The following is a 23417-nucleotide window of genomic DNA, read 5'->3' as shown; positions in this document are numbered from 1 at the left end:
TGGAAACATTATATAAAAATTCTTACCTTAAAGGCCCAAATAAAGCCTGTCAAAGTGTATTTGGAACCATCGCCATGCAAACTTTTCGATCATCCAAGGCAGACGATAACTTATTCCATGTAGCTTTCCATAAATACGAGCCCCACGGAAACAGGTTCCACGCATTTAGGTCTTCTACCAATTTGATTAGATCATTTGGAATAGGTTGTCTGGCCTCTCTGCCTAAAAAGCCGGCATGCAAAAGAATTAGAAGGCATACTCGGACAACGTCGACGTCATCCATCCGAGTAAAACCATCTTTATTATTCAAAAATCTTGTCAGGTCTTCTACGTGTAGACTCTGCCTCTCCAGCTCAGGAAAAACCCGGGATAGCCATGATGGGCGGGTAATGTGTCTAGTGTACCGACCTACATCATCGTGTCCGAAGCGTAGACCGGTGATTAAGCAAAACTCCTCCCGCCCAAAACACGTATACGCCGGTGGAAAATCAAACCATATCTCTTCATCACGACGTTGTATAGTCTCTGGTAGATCTCTAGTCATGGTTTGAAGAAACAGGTGTGTCAACATCGCATCTCCACCGGGATGTTGTACTTTCAGCCATGGCCCGAAGCATGTATCCTCAAACATTTTTCTTTGTGCAGGTGAAAGCTTCGACGCAATTGTTTTGGCCAGGCTGACTTTATTTCTCAAGGTCAATTGAGCCGAATAAAAGTTCTACAAAAACAATAAACATACTAAATTAGATATACCAAAAACTACACTGTGAAGATATACCAAAAACATTAATAAACATAAATAGTAGTAGTTTATTCTTCAAACTTAAATATGCAACACTGTGAATTTCGTATTTGTCTTTGTTTTTTGGTTGAAGTAATGCAATTCATTCAAGTTTCAATTTGCAGAAGAAGAATAGTTTCTGAAAATGAAAATCGCAACACGAAAATGACTATCGCAACGAGAGAATCGCAACGCGAAACTAAAATCGCGTTGCGATTTGCATTTCGCGTTGCGATTCTTGGTTGATTTAATAAGCAATCTAAGTGAAATGGTTAATCTATTATTGAAATTACCAGTAAACCTATCATCAATTTCAATATGAAAAACCTAATAATAATGCAAAAATTTCAAAAAGAAAATAATTAAAAAAAACTAACCCTCGTTGGTTGATTTGGTTGATTTTCCATTTCTGATTGTGAGGGTGGCTCTGAGAGATTTAGATAGACGGATTTCGCCGGAGATGGGGACGGATTTCGTCGGAGATGGGTGAGAGAGTGAGAGATGGAGATGGGACTGAGTTGTGATTTTAGGTTTTAGGTTATGAGTTGCGATTACGGGATATACTGTGGACAGTTCAGTGTTCCAATATATTTATATTCATGTTTGGAATTTAAAAATAAAATACTTGGCCAGGATACTAATGGCGCTTTGAAAATCGCATTGCGATTATGTATTATCGCGTTGCGAAAGTCAGTATCGCGTTGCGAAAGTAAGTATCTCGTTGCGATTTTTTATTATCGCATTGCGATAGTCAGTATCGCATTGCGATTTTCCCAATTCGCGTTGCGATTTACTTATTCGCATTGCGAATTTCCCAATTCGCGTTGCGATTTACTTATTCGCATTGCGAATTGGGAAAATCGCAACGATACTGTAGACCATCGCAACGCGATTTTCAACTATCGCATTGCGAAAATGCAACGCGAATTTGCGATAATGGAGATCGCGTTGCGAATTAGCGATCGTATTGCGATTTTGTTGGTCATTTTGGCAAATCCGGAAAAAGTTGGTTAAAATCGTATATTATATGGGATTTTTGGTCACTGAGGTTATTTTCTCTATATATAAACACGCATGCAAAATCAGATACATATATATTCACACACATACAATATATAATATAAACCAATGATATATTTATATATTTATAATATATAACACACGCACACACCATCCTCGATATATTATGCATGTCAGACCCTATAGAATACGCACACTATATATGTAACTAAGTAAAGTCCGATAACCTCTTGTATTTAAACTAACTAGTGATATATGTGTGTGAAAATACAATTGAAATTTAGATAAAGCCCGGACAAAATGATCTTCATATATTAATTAGGTTTTACCCTAAATACCTCTTAAGGAGTTGGAGAACAAAATGTCTCCTTCGTGATCAAAATATCAAATCTCTTTATTCCACCAACAATGCAATGATATATATACTTCTCGATCATTCAAAAAAAAAATCATCGCTATGATTTTCCAAAATCAACACATTTATCGCAAAGGCCTAGTCTTTGAATTTATTTATAAAAAGAACGTAACACTTAAAATTCTGGAACATAAAAGACATGTAGTAAGTTTTTTTTTTCTTTTTTTTTTCTTCTTCCGGTTTTAAGGCATCACTTTGGTTAATCCGCACTAACCCACGTTGCACACTTGGCTTTGGTGGTTAAGTCTCCAAATATAGATTTTTCACGTCCACAAGGACTCGAACTAAAGACCTTGCTTAAGTAATATCAAACTATTTACCACTTGAATAACCTTGTTGGTACATGTAGTAAGTATTTGCTTGTGTACAGCTATCGACATTATGATTTGGTAAAATTTAAATATTTCTTCACTATTATTCATGGTGGTTAATAATGTGCATTATAAAGGAAAGTTACACTTGCCTGGTTTCCGAAAAATCAGATGAAATTATAGGGTAAATTTTATATCTTTCTTCTTTACCATTCGATCAGGTAAACCACCCACCTTAGCAGTTCCCATGTATAGCATTCATTCCTCTCGCTATCGACACTATTTTCAGTTTTGCTTTCTTTATCCAATATTACAAACAATGGCCGATACTAAACCATTGCTTCCGGCATCCGTCTCCGAGGTGACATATCAAACTGAGTCTCTTGTAAATCGCCTGAAATCCTTCAAAGTTTATCTTACGAATCTTTTTCGGATTGTTAGCGACAGGCTTGTTTGCGGCATTGTTGATAGGAAACTATTGGTCAGGTAATTCACATTTACGTGGAAACCAACGTGGTTCATTGGCTTCATCCACCCCCAAGAAACCAAAACCTCAGCCTCTGCGCCAGGTTTCACGTGGCTCGGCTCAAGGAGTATCCGAGAAAACAAGCAAGATTTGGTCCACCGTCCCTGGCGACATCTTGCCGGATACATGGAACAATACCATGTTGGAATGGCAAAGAAAAGTTTTACTTTCAACCTGAAAAGAATTGGATGAATGGTACGAAAAACTATCGCAATGATTAAAGTTGTGATTTAAAAAAAAAAAATCTACCTGTGCCGATATTCACATCTAATATCTTGAACTTTTTGTGCGGCTGGTGCTTTGCACATGATTTGCTCTGACTTGGGAACCTTGTTTCCAGATCCAAATGGTAAGGTCTCATTTGCATACCCAAACTTGTGTAAAAATATTTGCAGCACATTTATAATCTATTAGTATGTGCTTTGATGCAATTACGCGCAACAGGTCCATTGTTCTATAATGGGTGGTATCACTTCTTCTATCAATACAATCCCAATGCTGTGGTTTGGGGTGACATTGTTTGGGGCCATGCTGTATCCAAGGACTTGATTAATTGGTTTCACCTACCGTTGGGGACCAGTGGTACGACAAAGGCGGCTTATGGACTGGTTCTGCAACAATCCTTCCTGATGGACGAATTATTATGCTATATACAGAATACACCACGGATTCTGTTCAGGTTCAAAACCTTCCTTATCCTGCTAACCTCTCTGTTCCTCTTCTCATCAAATGGGTCAAGTAGGATGGGAATCCATTTCTAGTTCCACCCGCAGGCATCGACAAATAGGATTTCTGCAATCCAACCACCGCCTGGCTGACATCTGAAGGGAAATGGCGCATCACCATAGGGTCCAAGATGAAAAAAACTGACATATCTTTGGTATATGATACTAAGGACTTCATTAACTATGAGATGTTAGATGGGGTACTTCATGCTGTGCCCGGGACTGGCATGTGGGAATGTGAGGATTTCTTCCCTGTTTCGGAAACAGGAGAAAAGGGGTTGGACACATCCGTTAATGGACCTGGAGTGAAGCATGTTGTCAAGGTAAGCTTGGATGATGGCAGACATATCATGAGAAGAATGGTTCATGGATACCTGATGAACCTGAAATCGATGTTGGTATTGGAATAAGGTATGATTATGGAATATTCTATGCTTCCAAGGCTTTCTATGTTCAACACAAAAGCAGAAGAGTTTTATGGGGTTGGATTGGGGAAGCAGAGAGTGAAGCTGTGGATATGGAGAAAGGATGGACATCTCTTCAGGTAATTCTTCTGTATCAAATGAGCCATAAAACGATAACTAAAACCTGCATGTTTAATGTGCTATTTACGCTTACAGGCCATACCAAGGACGATATTGCTTGACAGTAAGACTGGTACTAATCTGCTTCAACGGCCAGTGGAAGAAACAGACAGTTTAAGGTTGAACAACACTGAATTTAAAAAGGTTTCAGTCCAGGCAGGATCGGTTGTTCCACTTGATGTTGGTCCAACCACACAGGTTTGTCTTATTCTTTCCTAACATCTATGTCAATGCCAATGATAATTTGTATATAACGATAATGAAGCTTTGAAGAAAGAAAATGGTGTCCATGAATCACTCAGCTGCAAAACCAATGGTGGAGCTGCCGAACGTGGGGCATTGGGACCATTTGGTCTTTTGGTGCTCGCAGATGACAGCCTCAGCGAACAGACTCCGGTGAACTTCTACATGGCCAAAAGTTCTAATGGCGAACTCAATACTTTCTTCTGCAGCGATCTATCTCGGTACGAAAACCGCAGTTGCTCTTACATAACTTCACTCGGTCGGTCACTCGCCATGCATATTCTATTGTCTGAATCATCTAAAGCACCGGATGTTGATAAACAAATTTTTGGAAACTTCGTTCCAGTGCTGAAGGACGAGAACTTATCCCTCAGAATATTGGTAGAGTTTAATTTTTAACCTGTTTCAATAATCTTCTCGTAAGAATCAATAAACATGAAAATGTATCAATTTTTTTCTCAGGTGGATCATTGATAATAGAAAGCTCTGGTCAAGTTGGAAGAACAGTGATCACATCTCAGGTTTTATCCAACAGAAGGAATCCATGGAGCTGCTAAGTGTTTTTATTCAAAAATGCTACTGATACCAATGTAATTACTGCCTCACTTAAGATCTGGAAAATGAAGTCTGCTTTCATTCAGCCCTATCCAGTTGACGATGATGATAATTAAAATGAAAGGACTGTGGAGACGTTCATTTTTGTATTTTTTTTATTATATTTTCTTTCATTTTGTTTGCATAGGGAAGCTGGGTCAGGTATCATTCACCTACGCATTGATGTTTGATAGAGGATCTGTTCGTGTAATACCCAATACCCAGCCACGACGGATGACCTGAATATTGAATGTCATATTAATTGCCGAAGTGATCAGGAAACATATCGACTTCTAATCATACATTCCAAACGATCAAGTAAAAAAGTAAGCAACAAAACATGATTAACACACACAACAGAACATATCATGCACCATACACAAATAATCAAGAGCTAAATATGCTTTTGAAATAACAAAATTTCCAAATTGAACATGTAAGAGCAAAATGATCATTTCACCACACATACGAGCAATTATCATAAAATTTCAGAATTAATCAATCCATTAAATTTTATCATATATGAATTTGTCATGTTGAAAATGTAAGCGAAATTAGAATTTAATTAGGCACTCAATTGCCCAAACAATAATTTTCGAGACTAAATCATAAACTATTCAAAACATGAGATGGAACTGAAAATATAGAATTTAAGAGTTCAATATGAAATTAATATTATTAAGTGAAAAACAAATCTTATGCAAATCTGACTTAAAACCAATGCTTAATTAAGAAATCATATTCTTTACCATTTTAAACTCATTTCAATGTATAGTGACTAAAATAGGGTCTAGGGTAAACTAGGTCTTCAATGAATGTTATCATACATCGTATTTCAGCCAAGTTAAACATGAGGGATAATCGATCCCTCTTCACGGGAGATTGATCTTTTGAAATAGAGAAAATAACCTCAGTGACCGAAAATTCCTTATAATATACGATTTTAACCAACTTTTTTACGATTTGCCAAAATGACCAATAAAATCGCAATGCGATCTCTAAATCGCAATGCGATCTCCATTATCGCAATTCAATTTCCAGATTCGCAATGCGATTTTGACCATCGCATTGCGATTTTCGAAATCCGCGTTGCGATTTTAGATAATCGCAATGCGAATATGTAAATCGCAATGCGAATATGTAAATCGCAATGCGAATATGTAAATCGCAACGCGATAACACGTGATCGCAACGCTATTCGAACTATCGCAACGCGATAATATGTGATCGCAACGTGATTCTGACTATCACAACGAGATTCTGACTATCGCAACGAGATTCTGACTATCGCAACGCGATTCTGACTATCACAACGCGATTCTGACTAACATATCACTGAATTTCAAATTCACAACAGGTTTTAGTTTCGCAACACAAATGGGTATATAACTACTACGCAGCAGCAGCAACTCATAACCTAAATCCCTAAATCGCAACTCATTCCATCTCCATCTATCACTCTCTCCGGCGACATCTGTTCCTATATCCAACGACATCCTTCCCCATCCGGCAACATGTTTTAGTTTCGCAGCTCGTTTGTTTAGTAAATTAATTTACAATAATGAAATCATCTAATGTTGATCATGTTTGGATAGATTTGTATTTTGGAGGGTCATGGGAGAATGTTCATGGTGTTTTACAATATATGCCTTTACCCATGAATCTTCAACTAAAACTGTCATTAAAAAAGTTAACTTATGAAACTCTAATATTACGTGTTGCAAATAAATTGAATTTAGAGCCCTTAAGTGGATTTAGGCTATCTTATCAGAGAAAATGTAAAGTTTATTTGTTAACCGACAATGAAGATGTTGAACGATTCATTGCTTACATTAGTGTTTCGCAAGATGATGTTACATTGTATGTTGTTGAACCTAGAAGTAGTGAAGTTGGGTCAGTAGCGGGTAGTAATCAACTAAGTTTTTCAACCCCAGTTTATGGTGCTCAAAATTTAATGGTTCCACCACAATTTCATCTCCAAGCAAATTTTGTTTCACCACATTTCCAATACCAAACACAATCTCAAAACCCACAACCTTTCCCTAATCCAAATCCCAATCAACTTTCAGCACCAAATTCTGGTTTTCGTATTAACCAGTTAGACGATGATGAGCCAACAGAAAAAATTATGAGTACTAGTCGGTATTCGAAATTTGATCTTGGTCAATACCCGGACTTTGATCTTGGTCAATACTCAGATTTTGATGATGTTTCAGAAGAAGAAACAGACCCTGCGTGTAACGATTTTGATATTGGTCAATACCCGAATTTTGATGATGAAACAGCCGCTGTCGAGGAAGATGCTGTTGATGATAATGAGGAGGAAGTTATAACTGTGAATAAACATGTTGAACATCCATTCTGTAATTCATATAACCCTGAAGAAGAAAAAGAAGAAGAAGAAATCCCCGAAGAAAAGTCCCCGAAGAAAATGCCACGGGAGTATAACTGGAATATGCCAGAATTACTTCAGATACCGGAAGAAGAGTTGGTAAAAATAGCAGTTGATTGTTACACAAAAATTATTTGTATCAAGAAAGATGATTGTTTTGATACAAAGGAAGACTTGAAGATAGCTTTGTATACGAAATGTGTGGAAGATGGCTATCAACTAAAAGTTAACAAATCAAGCAAAGATTGTTTCGAAACAAAGTGTATGATTGACAAAAACTGTACGTGGCGTATGATTGCAAAGAGGATAAAAGATTGCGAAATGTTTCAAGTTAGGACTTTTATTGATAAACATACATGTTCAAGAACCCAAGTTTTTCCTCACCATAGACATGCATACAAAAAGGTGTTGGGTGGTTTTCTGGCTGAGTTAATGTTTTTGAATGGCAGGGTATATCGGGGACATGAAATTATGACTGACATGAATGCTCGGTTCAAGATTAGTATCTCATATTCTCAAGCTTGGAGAGCCAAATGTTATGCCTTTGAATTGTTGAGGGGGTCGCTAGAAGCATCGTTTGCCCAACTGCCGGCTTATTGTCATAATTTAAAGCTGAAAAATCCTGGGTCGGTAACTCATATCAAAACAGATAGAGATGGACGCTTTGAGTTGCTGTTTATCGCCATTGGTGCTGCGGTTAGTAAATCAATATAATTTTGTTGACTCATTTTTGTTAGTTACATGCATTTCACATTTAAATGATTATATTTCTTGTGTATATGATTTTGTAGATTTGTTCGTTTATTACTTGCATGCGCCCATTTATTATAGTTGACAGAGCACATTTAAAAGGACGATACCTTGGAGTAAACTTATTAGCAGTAGCCATGGATGCTAACAATGGGATACTGCCAATAGCTTACGGGGTTGGCAAATCTGAAACCTCTGATTCATGGACATGGTTTATGGGGCATCTTAGGGATTGCATAGGTCCTATTAGCAATATGACAATCATATCCGATAGGGCAAACTCAATTGACAACGCTGTTAGAAGGTGTTTCCCAGATGCTTTTCATGGACTTTGTGGTGTTCATGTATATAAAAATCTAAAATCAAGGTCTGCTGGTATAAAAAATCACAAATGGACATACTGGAAGGCTGTAAAAGCTTATCGGGAAGTGGATTTTAATAAGCATATAAATTGTTTAAGACGTGTTTTGCCTCAGTGTGCTCAAACACTAGAAGATGTCGGGTTTGAAAGATGGTCAAGAGTACACCAACTTGGAGCAAGATATGGTTTCATGACGTCTAATAGTGCAGAATCAATCAACGCTCTAAGTCGTCATTCCCGGAAATTACCCATTACTATGTTAATAGAGTTTTTTCGAGCCTCTATTCAACGGTGGTACTATAAGAAAAGAAACCATGCAGGTATTATTTCTTTAAATTCGTAACTTATCATATAATTTACTAAGTATTATTTATTTAAATTTACAGGAACATTGGAACATCGTGTTACACTATGGACTGAAAAAAAGATAACGAAATGTGTTGTGAAGTCAACGTCATGGAGAGTTGAACCATGTTCAAACACTTTGTTTGAAGTACTGGATAATAACTTAAATGGGCTTGTCGATCTAAATGCAAAGATGTGTAGTTGTATGAAATGGCAAACATCTGGTTATCCGTGTGGCCATGTTATAAAAGTTGCTCTTCATCTAAACCAAGATGATTCAAGCGCATATGCTATGGATTGCTACACTACAGAAGTATATCGACAGACTTATGTCGAGATTATCTACCCTATTCCACATCCTTCTGAGTGGGACATACCAGATGACTTACAAACAGTTTTGCCACCAGCCATGGACAGAAGACTACCTGGCTGACCAAAAAGTCACGATCGTATACCGTCTAAGGGTGAAGAGAAGAAGAGATCAACATATAGTAGGTGCAAGGAAAGTGGTCATACAAGGTTGACATGTGGATCACCAGTGCCATCACAGTCATATTTTCCTCTACCAAAATATGGATCATCATCAAAATCCAAAGCTCATATGGTGTCAAGCAAAAGGCAATCAAAATCGCAATCAAAATCAAAATCCCATTCACAACCGGCTTCACCTTTTGGGACTATTAACTTAGGTGATTTTTAAATGCAAACATTGTATTATGTGTATTTTATGTGTAAACTTTTAACATTTTCAGTTAGGCCCATGTATATTAGTAACTTGAGTTTGAACATTGCTATGATTTGTTCAGTTGTTATCACTTATTACACATTCATTTGACTATCGCAACGCGAATATGACTATCGCAACGTGAATTTGAATATCGCAACGGGATAATCGCAATGCGAAAATGACTATCGCAACGCGAATTTGACTATCGCAACGGGATAATCGCAATGCGAAAATGACTATCGCAGCGCGAATTTAACTATCGCAACGCGAATTTGACTATCGCAACGAGATAATCGCAATGCGAAATGACTATCGCAACGCGAATTTGATTATCGCAACGGGAATTTGACTATCGCAATGAGAAAATCGCAAAGTGTATTAGACTATCGTAACGTGAATATGATGCAGATTGAAATCAACAAATCAACTTTTACATTTCAATCAATTAAACAAGCACAAATAAGAATTATTTACACATCAATAATCAACTTTTAATCAATTAAACAAGCACAAATAAGAATTATTTACACATCAATTAAACAAATAAGAATTATTTACACATCAATTAAACAAATCAACTCTTATTATATTATTTTTCTCATCAATTAAACAAGTCAGACTTTTAAGAATCAATTACAATAAAAAAAAGTGTACCCCGGACAATTGTTTATGCACATCAATTTCACGCAGCTCACTTCAGGATTAACCTGCAGAAACCAAACATTTGCTCAAACAACATTTTCTACACATCTAAAACCAACAAACAGCAAATTATATTGGATTCTAGGTACTTAACAACACTTGCATTTGACTTACCAATTGTTTATGGACACTTTCATAACGCGGATACAGGTAGGCAACGTCTCGCATATATCGTTCTAGCCATAAAATGCCGAAACCACAAGCCTACTGCACCTCTATCTCTATCAGTGGGAGGTAGAAACTTTGTACTTCCTGTCGTCAAGCGCTACAAGCACATACATACGAGAGGACCACAATCCCCTCTGGCTTCTTGCATTTATTGTGGCGCGGTCTCGTCTCTGATAACTATAATATTGAACTTCTTTGGCTTCTTGTTTCCAGAATAAGTCCAATAATTAATCGCATCCAAGAATTTAGCCAAATGAGAGCTCCATCCCTTAATAATATCTCTCAAATCAGACAATGATATGTAATTTATCATGCTGTCATATACTATTGTCTTCAGGGATGAAAGCTGAAGCTCGACGAGAAGCCAATGAGTACGTTCCAAAACAGGGATAAACACCTATAATCATAAGTAATAATTCAATTGCGCACTTATTTATAAACACCTTTAAAATATTTAAAAAATAAATACTAACCTTATCGACCTCCCACCATGCAGGATAAAGTTTAGCTTGTCCATTAGCCAACACATATGATTCTTGTCGTTGATTCTTCATGTGAACTACGTGAAAAGACGTCGGCATAATTGTATATCGCATATTTTTTTTATTTTTCTTGATTTTCCTTATTATTAGAAGACGTGACACCCATTCATCAATATGTTGTTTACAAAAAAAAAGACATATATTAGTGAATTACATAAATTTAAAAAAATTAATCAAAATAAAATATAAGAAGAAAAATATAAGACTTACCCCCCATCGAAATAGCTTTTGTCTTCAACCCCTAATAACACACCCCACCAAGACCGATCAATCAACAAATGCATATCATCGTTGAGTTTGTATATGTCAGCGTAACACTCCTGGCTCCGCTCATGTAGATAAAAATCAACTGCGGTCTTAGCCCAAAGGGTATGATCCAGAATTGTTTCCGGTAGTTTTTTCCTCTCCACTTCATCTGCCGGAATGGTATTGGCCGGTAACTTACACGAAAGCCAACAGTCATCCATCATGTCTGGCACGGGAGGGGGTTTCTCAATAATTCGATATAATATGTCGTGTGAATAGGGCTCTAGAATGTTGGGAGGGACCTCTTCAACGATGACAGGGGCCTCTTGAACGGTGGGAGGGGACTCTTGAGGGATGATAGGGGCCTCTTGAACGATAGGAAAGGCCTCTTGAACGATGACAGGTGAGTCGGGCTTCTTCTTACGGAGTCTTCGCACTATTGGGGTGAATAGAGACTTAATGGCACGTGTACGCCGTCTGATGCGTGAACCCCGTCGTGCAAGAAAAACCCGACGTAAAGCATCCACCTTATCGGGCCGCTAAAAATAAATTAATACATAAAATCAGTAAATAAACAGACATGATATTAAACAGTGAAAACAAAGACAAATATGTTTCAAACTTGCACGGTATTCACCCAAGTCATTATTCTATCATAGTTCACAAAATGCATCAGATAATATTCCAGAAGTAAGCACTTATATAAACATTTAAAAGGACAACATATAGGTTTAGTGCATGTTCAAGGACAACATAAAGGGTAGTAGTTTATTCTTCAAACTTAAATTTGCAACACTGTGAAGTTAGTATTTGTCTTTGTCTTTTGGTTGAAGTAATGCAATCCATTCAAGTTTCAATTTGCAGAAGAAGAATAGTTTCTGAAACTTAAAATCGCAACACGAAACTTAAAATTGCAACACGAAAATGATTATCGCAACGCGAATTTGACTATCGCAACGAGATAATCGCAACGCGAAATGACTATCGCAACGAGAAAATCACAATGCGAAACCAAAATCGCAACGCGAAACTAAATTCGCGTTGCGATAGTCATTTTCGCATTGCGATTATCCCGTTGCAATAGTCAAATTCGCGTTGCGATAGTCATTTCCGCGTTGCGATAGTCGTTTTCGCATTGCGATTATCCCGTTGCGATAGTCAAATTCGCGTTGCGGTAATCATTTTCGTGTTGCGACTATTCTTCTTCTGTAAATTGAAACTTGAATGGATTGCATTACTTCAACCAAAAGACAAAGACAAATACTAACTTCACAGTGTTGCAAATTTAAGTTTGAAGAATAAACTACTACCGAATGAATTTACTAAGCAATCCAAAAGACAAATATGAATTTACTAACTTCAACCAAAAGACAAAACAAAGACAAATACTAAGTTATTTTAGAACTGATTAGCAGTATTGGCAGCAACCGAATGAATTTACTAAGCAATCCAAGTGAAATGGATAATCTAAGTGAAATTACGAGTAAATCAAGTTAAATGAAAAATCTTAAACTTACCTCGTTGCGTAGAGTATAAACCTCATTCTGTAACGATACTACCATCTCACGTAGAGTCGCTACCTCACCACGTAAAGTAGCTACCTCCTCACGCCATTCACCATTTTCATCGCGTAAAATACTGACCTCCTCACGCAAGGCATTGACCTCATCACGTAACTCCCCTAACTCATCCCGTGGAGGTGGAGGTGGAAAACAGGGAGATAAATGTCGTAGCATCTTTGCCGATCGCCTATCATGAGGTGATGGTGGAGAAGAGGCTCGATGATGTGACAGAATAGGTGATGGCTCTCGTTGTAGAGGTGTATAGCGTGGTCGATCAGGTGATGGCTCTGGGTGAGGTGATGGATCTCGAAGTGGAGGCTGCTCATCATCCGTGCCATCAAAAAAACGCTTACTAGCTTGCCACTAATCAGTGGCAAGCTCAGCCTCCGTGGGTGTCAGCCTCTGTAATGGAGTGTTGGCCTCCTAACAATATAAAAGCTCAAAAAAAGTTAAACATGTACTAGTAATAACTTGTTTATATATGGTAGTATTTGTGTTAACTTACAACATTTATTGTCGTATACCGTAGTAACTCTACCCAAATCAACAGCCGTCGTTTCCTCTTCCAGGAAATAGCCCTAGGAATATCATTTGAAGTTTTGAATGCATATGTTTGCATGTCGGGAAAAACCTCAAATATTCAAATCTACAAACAATATAATACACAAACATTAGTAATTGTTAAAATAATTAATTATAATTTTGGAAACATTATATAGAAATTCTTACCTTAAATGCCCAAATAAAACCTGACAAAGTGTATTTGGAACCATCGCCATGCAAACTTTTGCGGTCATCAAAGGCAGACGACAACTTATTCCAGGTAGCTTTCCATAGATACGAACCCCACGGAAATAGGTTCCATGCATTTAGGTCCTCTACTAATAATATTAAGTCCTTAGGAATAGGTTGTCTGCCCTCTCTCCTAAAAAGCCGGTATGCAAAAGTACTAAAAGGCATACTCGGACAACATCGACGTCATCCATCCGAGTAAAACCATCTTTCTTATTAAATAATCTCGTCAAGTCGTCGACGTGTAAATTCGGCTTCTCCATTGACAGCTCAGGAAAAACCCGGGATAACCATGATGGGCGGGTAATATGACTAGTATATCGACCTACATCATCGTGTCCGAAGCGTAGACCAGTGATTAAGCAAAACTCCTCCCGCCCAAAACACGTATACGCCGGTGGAAAATGAAACCATATCTCTTCATTACCACGTTCTATACTCTCGGGTAGATCGCGTGTCATGGTCTGAAGCCACAAATGGGTCAATATAGCATCTCCACCCGGATGTTGTACTTTCATCCATGGCCCGAAGCAAGTATCCTCAAATAATTGTCTATGTACAGGTGAAAGCTTCGACGGAATTGTAGTGACTAGGCTTATTTTATTCCTTAAGGTCAATTGAGCCGAAAAAAAGTTCTACACAATAAACATACCAAGTTAGATATACCAAAAACTACACTGTGAAGATATACCAAAAACAATAATAAACATAAAGCGTAGTAGTTTATTCTTCAAACTTAATTTTGCAACACTGTGAATTTCGTATTTGTCTTTGTTTTTTGGTTGAAGTAATGCAATTCAATCAAGTTTCAATTTGCAGAAGAAGAATAGTTTCTGAAACTTAAAATCGCAACACGAAAATGAAAATCGCAACACGAAATGATTATCGCAACTCAAATTTGACTAACGCAACGAGATAATCGCAACGCGAAATGGCTATCGCAACGCGAATTTTATCGTTGTGATTTTTATTTCGCGTTGCGATTCTCGGTTTCAAATGGCCATTGTCTAAAATTGAAACTTGAATGAATTGCATTACTTCAACCAAAAAACAAAACAAAGACAAATACTAACTTCACATGGTTAAAGACTAAACAGTAGCAGTATTGGCAACAATCTATTATTGAAATTACCAGTAAACTTATCATTAATTTCAATATGAAAAACCTAATAATAATGCAAAAAAATCAAAATAAAAATAATTAAAAGAACTAACCCTCGATGGTTGATTTGGTTAATTTTCCATTTCTGATCGTGAATGATTATGAGGGTGGCTCTGAGAGATAGAGATAGACGGATTTCGCCGGAGATGGGGCGGATTTCGCCGGAAATGGGGACGGATTTCGCCGGAGATGGGGACGGATGTCGCCGTAGAGAGTGAGAGATGGAGATGGGACTGAGTTGTGATTTAGGGTTTTAGGTTAAGAGTTGCGATTACGGGTAAATATTCGTGTTTGGAATTTGAAAATAAAATACGCGTTGCGATACTAATGGCGCTTTGAAAATCGCATTGCAATTTTATATTATCGCAACGCGATAGTCAGAATCTCGTTGCGATAGTCAGAATCGCGTTGCGATCACGTATTATCGTGTTGCGATAGTCAGAATCGCGTTGCGATCAAGTGTTATCGCGTTGCGATTTACATATTTGCATTGCGACTTACATATTCGCATTGCGATTATCTAAAATCGCAACACGGATTTCGAAAATCACAATGCGATGGTCAAAATCGCATTACGAATCTGGAAACTGAATTGCGATAATGGAGATCGCGTTGCGATTTAGAGATCGCATTGCGATTTTGTTGGTCATTTTGACAAATCGTAAAAAAAGTTGGTTAAAATCGTATATTATAAAAAAAATTTCGGTCAATGAGGTTATTTTCTCTTTGAAATATAGTAGCTAACTTGCATAAAAAGATCGATCTCTCAAGGAATGGTCTGGTCCTTTGGTCTGAAGAGGTCGATATTTTTTTTGAAAAATACATGAACATGCTAGCAAATGAACATCCAACCGATCCTATGGTCTATGAGCTGAAACATAACATTGAGTGCACAAACTTCTATAGGACTGCATATTTTAATGGAAAATGATCATTTAACTGTTTACAGCCGCATCCATGCTTGTATGGGTGACTAGAAATATTAAGAATACTACAAAGGTGCAAACAGTGGAATGGAATACAAGGACAAGAAACATGGTTTCAATTTTGTTTGGTAGCTTTCAAGAATATCTAGAATAGATAAAATATAAAGTTCGTCCCAAGTATTGGATATTGATCAAGGCCAAAAAATCCTCGTCTTTACCTTATGGCTATTAACAAAAAGGAAAGCACCGACCCTTTATAGAGATGAGACGTTGCTGGGTCTACTTCAAATTCCTTACCGGAGAAAACAGGCTACAGCCTACGGCTGCGACGGCTTGGAGAAGAAAGGAGATGGTGACTGTTGATGATGAGTTGATGGTGGCCAATGGTGTTGATGCTCCACTAGGGTGGTTTCCGGTCATCAACATTGCAGTGGTGAGCTCTGCAACACTCCTATATTCATGGCGGGATGTAGTTGTACTGATTTTTAAATGGGAAGGTATGAAAGAAGAAGAATGGAGAAGAAGAGAACTTTATTTCTTCGAACTTTTTCCTTAAATGTCGGTCCAAAGTTTTGGGAGTCAAACGTATGACAAAATAGTGCTAAGTCATTGTTTTAATGTGCCACATCAACATTTTGTTACCCATGTAACACTTGTTAACGGCGAGTAACCGGTTTGTTACAAATCAATAACGTTAGTGATAATACAAACATTGGCGGATATCGCTGAAGGACCTAGGCCTGCAATTCCGGGGAAGCCTAGCTGAACAGGTATTGCATAACTAAAGAGAAAGCAAACATGTAGATACCATTTATTGCTAAACTTAAAGACTACAGCAACCTCATGGAGAAGCAATAATATAGTGTTTTTCCTTACCTAAAACAGCATGCTATATAACTCAGGAAAGGGGACAACATTAACCATTCCGGAATTCAAGTAAATGTTATACCTCAGATGAAGTTCTGGTATAGGAACAGTGATAATAAAAGAGGCAGAACAAGTATATAACATCGTCCATCTTCAAGACCTTCCATCCAAAACAGGGCAGGCAAAAACCAGGGGAATTCGATAAACAATATCAGTTAAAAGCACTTGCGGCGGATGAAAATTTATTGAAATAACTGTACTGTTGAGTAAAAAATAACCAGCGATCACAACATCTCATGAACTGTACAATGCTTAAACTGCTAAAAGAAGCTTCCAAGAGAGAAGGAAGCAACATGTGGAATAACAACTAAAATGCTGCTAGCGTCCAGGAAAAAATGCCCACTTAACATGTAAAGCAGTTCCTCTCGGAATGCCACCCCCACTTGCATGATTATATCAAGCATACAATGAACATGATAGAAGTAATCAAAATGAACTAAAAGGGAAAAAAAAGGATCGGGAAAGTTCACCAAGAGCTCTTCTTCTTTGACCCTGAATAAAAACCGAGGTACCATTTCACAAACTTCTTCAACCCTGCCTCCAAATCAGTTGTGGGCTTATAACCAAGCTCTTTCATTGCTAAGGTAATATTGGCGTGTGTAAACTCCACATCACCATTTCTTGGCAATGCCACAACTTTCTTCTTAGCTTTCACCTTTAAAAGCTTCTCCAATATGCTAACAAGCCTACTCACAGGTACCGGCGAAGTATTCCCCAAATTAAAAATCCTCAATTGTGCTGGTCTTCTCTTCTTTCCCCCACTCCCCGTACTCTTCTTTGCCGTATCCAACGCTCCCAAACATCCTTTCACTATATCATCTATATAAGTAAAATCTCTAGCCACAATACCCTTATCCGGCGATTCATACACATTGATCATTTTACCCTTCATTATATCTCTAGTGAAAAAGAAATATGCCATATCAGGCCGACCCCAGGGACCATAAACCGTGAAAAATCGCAATCCAGTTATTGAAAGTCCATAAATATGATTATAAGTATGTGCAATTTCCTCACCAGCTTTCTTTGTAGCAGCATATAAACTCGCAGGTTGATCAGTTCTATCTTTCTCTGAAAATGGTACCTTAGAATTTAACCCGTAGACAGAACTCGAAGATGCCCAGATAATCGCCGGTTGAGGGTTGACCGATTTCAAAACTTCTAGTATGTTGACAAATCCAGCAATGTTGCTATGAATATAAGATCCCGGACTTTGCTTCGCGTAACGAACACCTGCCTGGGCTGCTAAATGCATGACGTGAGTGAAGAGAACGACATCGAAGAGTTGTTGAAGAAGACCCCGGTCGTTGATGTCGCCTTCGACAATAAAAACCCCAGCTTTTTCAAGGATTTTTTGGCGTGCCCTTTTCAGGGTTGGATCGTAATAATGGTTAAAGTTGTCGAGGCCAAGGACACCGTCTCCACGACGTTTAAGAGCTAGGGAAACATGGGTGCCGACAAAGCCAGCGGCGCCTGTCACAAGAACGGTATGGCCAGTTGTGGAGCGAGGACGTGCCGATTTGCCGATTAGTTTGTGGGGAAGAGAGAGTGGGTTGTGGTGGGTCCCATTAGAGAGGTGGCGGCGCGGTGATGGTGTGAAGGAAGGAGAGGAAAGTAGGAGGAAAATAAGGACAGAAAGGAAAAGAGTGGAATAAAGAGTTAGTTTGGAGAGCGAGGAGGATGCGGCGGAGGAGTGGAAGCGGAAAGCTTTGTCGGGTTTGTGTTTACCAGGAGTGGAAGGAATGTTGTCAAGGTGTGACATTTGGAACAAGAAAAGATTGGAATTTTGGGATTAGGTGTTCAGATTTGGAGATGGGAAGGGGGAATATTTTGGTGGTGACGGCGGCGGTGGAGGAGGAGACTTGGAGAGATCCGTAAGAAGGTTGAAGACTGGTGGTCATTTTCAAGAATGGGGGTTTGATTGGAGGGTAGTGAAAGTGTTAATTAATTGGGAAACAATATTTTGAGAGGGAAATTATAACTTATTTACAATAGAAAGGTAAGAGAATATAAATATAAATACTTTCAGGATAATCTTAATCAAATTGAACTGAATTTAAATTTAGATTACGATTTTTGAATTCATAGGATTTAAGTTTTATTTGTACTGATAAGCAACTGCACAAAAGTTGTAAGGAAATGTTTAGCAAAAGAAGCTGATTATTAAGGAAAAACTTAGAATTTTATATAAAAAATATATATATTTTAAAGTTTGAAGGGATGATGAACTTATAATATTGTGAAAAAATAAAAATAAATTATTAATAAAAAGGTATATAAAATATAAGATAACTTTAATTTTATAAGAAGAGTGACTATCTTAATCCACATCCTTCCATTTTTGTTTTTGCTAGATTAGTAGCCACCGTACGTTACACGCGTCGGTGTGAGCCTTGCTTTAATGTCATTGAAACCCGTCGCTAGTTACCCTTATCTAGTCCTAATCAAAAGGCTGAAACCATAGTTGTTTGGGTTGGTATGTTAGCCCAATAATTAAACCCAATTGTTAGCCCAGCTATAGTGACCAAACAATGTCATCGAATACTTATTCGATTCTATTAACTCGTATTTAAAACTTTATACCATTGTGATTTATTAAACCCGGTAAATGATTTTAATGGTTAAAAATAATGTTTTTTTCTTTTGAGATTCTAAGTTTAAGCAATTGCGTCTATAGTGTGTGCACTATCGATAGCTAAAAAGGATTATAATGAGTGCCTTTACGAAGAGAATTCAAAGATTGAGGTCAAAATATGAATTTTCAATAAATTATACGTGTTAAATGAGTGATTTTGAAACCTCGGCCTAGGTAGACCCAAGCCTGCATTCGCCCTTGTGGACAAGCATAACTCATCTGACAATGAAACTGAAAAAAAAATTTTGAAACCATGTCTGTTCCCAATATACAACAACAACAAAACCCTATTCACATATGCAAAGGGGTAAGGGGGAGGTAGGGTAGTAGGTTGTCCCCAACGCCAGGTTGAGAGTAGCTTCCGTTGAAGATCTCCGGCAGTTAGAAAATTAAAAATAAACGATCAAATGCAATGCATGCATGCATAAATAAAAATAAACATTATTCATATGCAGTCTTCATATGCGCGTCTGTAATGGGAAGTAATTCCTGCAAATAGGTCCCTGCGTAAAAATCTCTGCATATATATAGAAACATAAGACCCGACTAAATTTGAAAGAGGAAACATGAAGGGAATGATACACATAAGTCAACAATAGCAACCTAGGAGAAGGAATATAATCAAATGGGTTTAAAACCTAAACTAAGACAACACTACTCCGCTACCCTAGTTCTAAGCCTTTATAAATTCCAATGATAGAAGCGTATAAAAAGTAGAAGTCATGGAAATTACTACAAAGGCATTAAAAGAAGACAAATATGATACACCCTATGGATGTGACCCGCACTACTCGGCTACCCTGGTCTTAAGTCTCTATACTTTCCTATCAGAGGTCATGTCCTCGGTAAGGGCTAAATCCTTCAAATCAGATCTCAAGCAGTCTTCCCACTTCCGCCTTGGTCGTCCTCTTCTTCTAGTACCGTCGACTGTAATTGACTCTACCCTCCTGACCGCATCCGATGGTTGTCGCCTAAGGACATGCCCAAACCATCATAATCTTCCCTCCCTCAATTTTTCGGATACAGGCACCCCCCAAGAACATCCTAATAGCAGAGTTTGGTGTCATATCCCACAGAGTCCTACCACATGCCCATCGAATCACAAGTATTAAAATGATGATAGAACAAACATGGTTTCAAAATCCTTTTTTTTCCAGTTTCATTGTCAGATGAGTTATGCTTGTCAACAAGGGCGAATGCAAGCTTGGGCCTACCTAGGCCGAGGCACGTCCAATATTAGAAATATTGGATAAAGTACACAAATGGCCCCGGTTATAGGGTACTACTTTATTAAGTCCTTTAACCATTAAAAGTCACAAAATAGTCCTCTAATTATAAGATGTTTTGTTAAGTCACTGACTATTAAAAGTTACAAAATAGTCACTTAACGATTCATATGTTCCTAACTTGTCATTTAATTTCTATTAAAAAAATTAATAGTCGTCTTAGCTGGACGTCAAATTGCTAAATGAGATAGGATAAAAATATATTTTAATGATGTCTATTGGCACCACCATTGTTTTCAAGCACTGAATCGATGACATAGTGTTTCAAGTATTAGCTCAATGACATAATGTAAACGGAGATTCAATCCACAAAATATAGCTCAAACGGTTCTGGATTAGATTTTATCACATCCTAGTCAACATGTTAACGTCCAGCTCAGACGACAACCATTTTTTTTACAGAAAAGGATGAGCTTATAATATATGAATAGTTGGGTGACCATTTAGTAACTTTCAATAGTTAAGAGACTCAACAAAATGCAGCCAAGGGATTATTTTGTAACTTTTAGTAGTCGAGAGACTCAACAAAGTAACACCCTATAATCGTGGGACAATTTGTGTACTTCACCCAAATATTTATGATACAAAATCTGCCCATTTCTACTTCCTCAAAAAAAAAAAAAAAGCCTTGAACGTAAGTGATCTATCCATCACTATGATATCTACCAAACTAATTCTTAAGAATTAGACAGATTCCCAATAATACTTGGCCTTGCTTCCTAGTCCTTGAACCAATTAAGATATGATAACACATTTTTGCGTATAGTAGGATCAATTAAGTTAAAACTTTAAATATGACATCAACTATGGTATACTTTTTTCAATTTGGTAGATACCTTGGACCTTCCAATAATAATGTTATGAAGAGAGAAAAAAAAGAAGAGGAAGATAATATCAACACTGAGACCTAACTAATACTTTTGGTAACATGTGCACCTAACTTGAAGCTTTGACTTCCTTTACTCAGAACTTCAACTATGGTGCTTCAGGCCACTGTTTTGTCGCCCATCCCAAGCGTGTTCATGGTGTTTAATTCAATGTCGTTTAGGTAATCGAAGCCAAAGTCATTAACACCAAAATCCTGACAATCCAACAACCATGAACAGTTGTCCCAAGATGGCAAACTTGACATGTTAGAGTTAGATTCTCCTGCGGGTATACTGGTCCAAGATGCATCGACAAGGGGCGGTTCGTCGTCCATCCATAAGCTATTCAATAGAGATTCATCGTTGCAAATGGTGTCTAACAAATTGGAGTCCTCAGTTGGTGTAGTACTGGAATTATTATCCTCTGATGAACTGGCTCCGATGCCTTGGTCATCAGTAATATGAATGTGTGCAGAATGATGATGAGCATGGGAAGAAGTTTGTTGGGGTTTGGCTTCTTTGTTCAAGAGTTGGTGAGTTACGGGGTCGATTCCCATTTTAATAAGCTTTTTCTTGATGTGGGTGTTCCAGTGATTCTTGATCTCATTATCAGTTCTTCCTGGCAACCTGGCTGCAATCTTGGACCACCTGAACAGTATAAGCAGGGATCTGATTCAGAAACGAGAGCATCAGAGTAACAAGACATAAGAGAGAGCGTAATGAACCTATTTCCAAGACAGGCATGAAGCTCAATCACCAACTGTTCTTCAGTCTCGGAAAGAAGGCCTCTCTTCAAATCAGGCCGAAGGTAATTAGTCCACCGAAGTCGGCAGCTCTTCCCACAGCGGCGGAGGCCAGCAAGCCTAGGGACGGCGCGCCAGCAACACTGGCCCTTGGTGAGTATAAAGTTGACGAGTTTCTTGTCTTCCTCAGCCGTCCATGGCCCTTTTTTCACACCAAGTTTGTCACAGCAAGGCTGCCTACCCATAACTTTATTCCCACCAATTCTGTAAGCCCCACATCTACCTTTATATAATGTCCTGGAGCATCTTCCAAAAGGCTGGTTGTGTACACGAGATTATGAATTTTACCAAGCAATATATATATTATAAAGAAAATGCAGGATTTAGAGAGAGAGGAGGGATGTTGCCGGGACCACCATTGGGCAATGAAAGCAATGTTGGAACTAAAATGGGGTGTTCTGGTGTAAGTAGATACACAGAAAAGAGAGAGAGAGAATGGATGATGGATGAGGCAAAGATATGAGATGGCTAACATCTAAGCTATTCCAGATCGGAAAATAATAGAAAAAGTTGTTCCCATTTTCCTACACAACCCCACTCTCCCTCGTTGCACTCTTACTCAACCATTCCATCACCCATTTCGTCATCACTAAGTTTACGTGTACTCTAATTGTAATTATATGGTACGGAAATCTATTTTAAAATTAAAAAATAATAAAAATGAGGTATAATAAATAATATGATAAAATAATATAATATTTTAAGTTAGACGTAATTTAAAATATTAATATTTTATTAATATTTTTTTGTTGAACTTAAAATATTACGAAAAATATAACATTTTCGATTGAAAAAATATTTTGAAGAATGTATATTTTAGGTTCTATCAAAATGTTAGGAAAAAAAAGTAATATTATAGGTTACTTCTAACTTAAAATGTTATGTTTTTATCATATTTTCGGTTACACTTATTTCCATCATTTTAAACCTTAAATTAGATTGTCGTTCTTTAGACTTTCTCAAACCTTAATTACAAGTTATGGATTCATATTTTTTTTGTGTTATATGTAATATTTATAAAATAAA

General features: G+C 37.6%; 2 protein-coding genes and 1 pseudogene across 2 annotated transcripts; 1 reads left to right on the top strand and 2 right to left on the bottom strand.

Annotated features, from left to right (window-relative positions):
* The first annotated feature begins 2846 nt into the window (after positions 1–2846).
* LOC120139972 lies at positions 2847–5276 on the top strand (annotated as a pseudogene).
* An 11680-nt stretch (positions 5277–16956) lies between these two features.
* On the bottom strand, positions 16957–18724 carry LOC120140060 (UDP-glucuronate 4-epimerase 5-like). Its single transcript, XM_039155122.1, has one exon. It carries the CDS (start codon positions 18561–18563, stop codon positions 17268–17270), a length of 1296 nt encoding a protein of 431 aa, XP_039011053.1. The 5' UTR covers positions 18564–18724; the 3' UTR covers positions 16957–17267.
* A 2544-nt stretch (positions 18725–21268) lies between these two features.
* Positions 21269–22612, bottom strand: LOC120140061 (MYB-like transcription factor ODO1). Its single transcript, XM_039155123.1, has 2 exons — positions 22314–22612; positions 21269–22236 (listed from the first exon to the last, which is right to left on the bottom strand). Exons 1-2 carry the CDS (start codon positions 22574–22576, stop codon positions 21708–21710), a joined length of 792 nt encoding a protein of 263 aa, XP_039011054.1. The 5' UTR covers positions 22577–22612; the 3' UTR covers positions 21269–21707.
* Positions 22613–23417: the final 805 nt, after the last annotated feature.

Source organism: Hibiscus syriacus, unplaced genomic scaffold (genome assembly GCF_006381635.1).
Source record: "Hibiscus syriacus cultivar Baekdansim isolate YM2019G1 unplaced genomic scaffold, ASM638163v2 tig00110777_pilon, whole genome shotgun sequence".
NCBI lineage: Eukaryota > Viridiplantae > Streptophyta > Magnoliopsida > Malvales > Malvaceae > Hibiscus > Hibiscus syriacus.
Note: the sequence above shows the minus strand (reverse complement) of the source record. Positions and strands in the feature narration are given on the sequence as shown.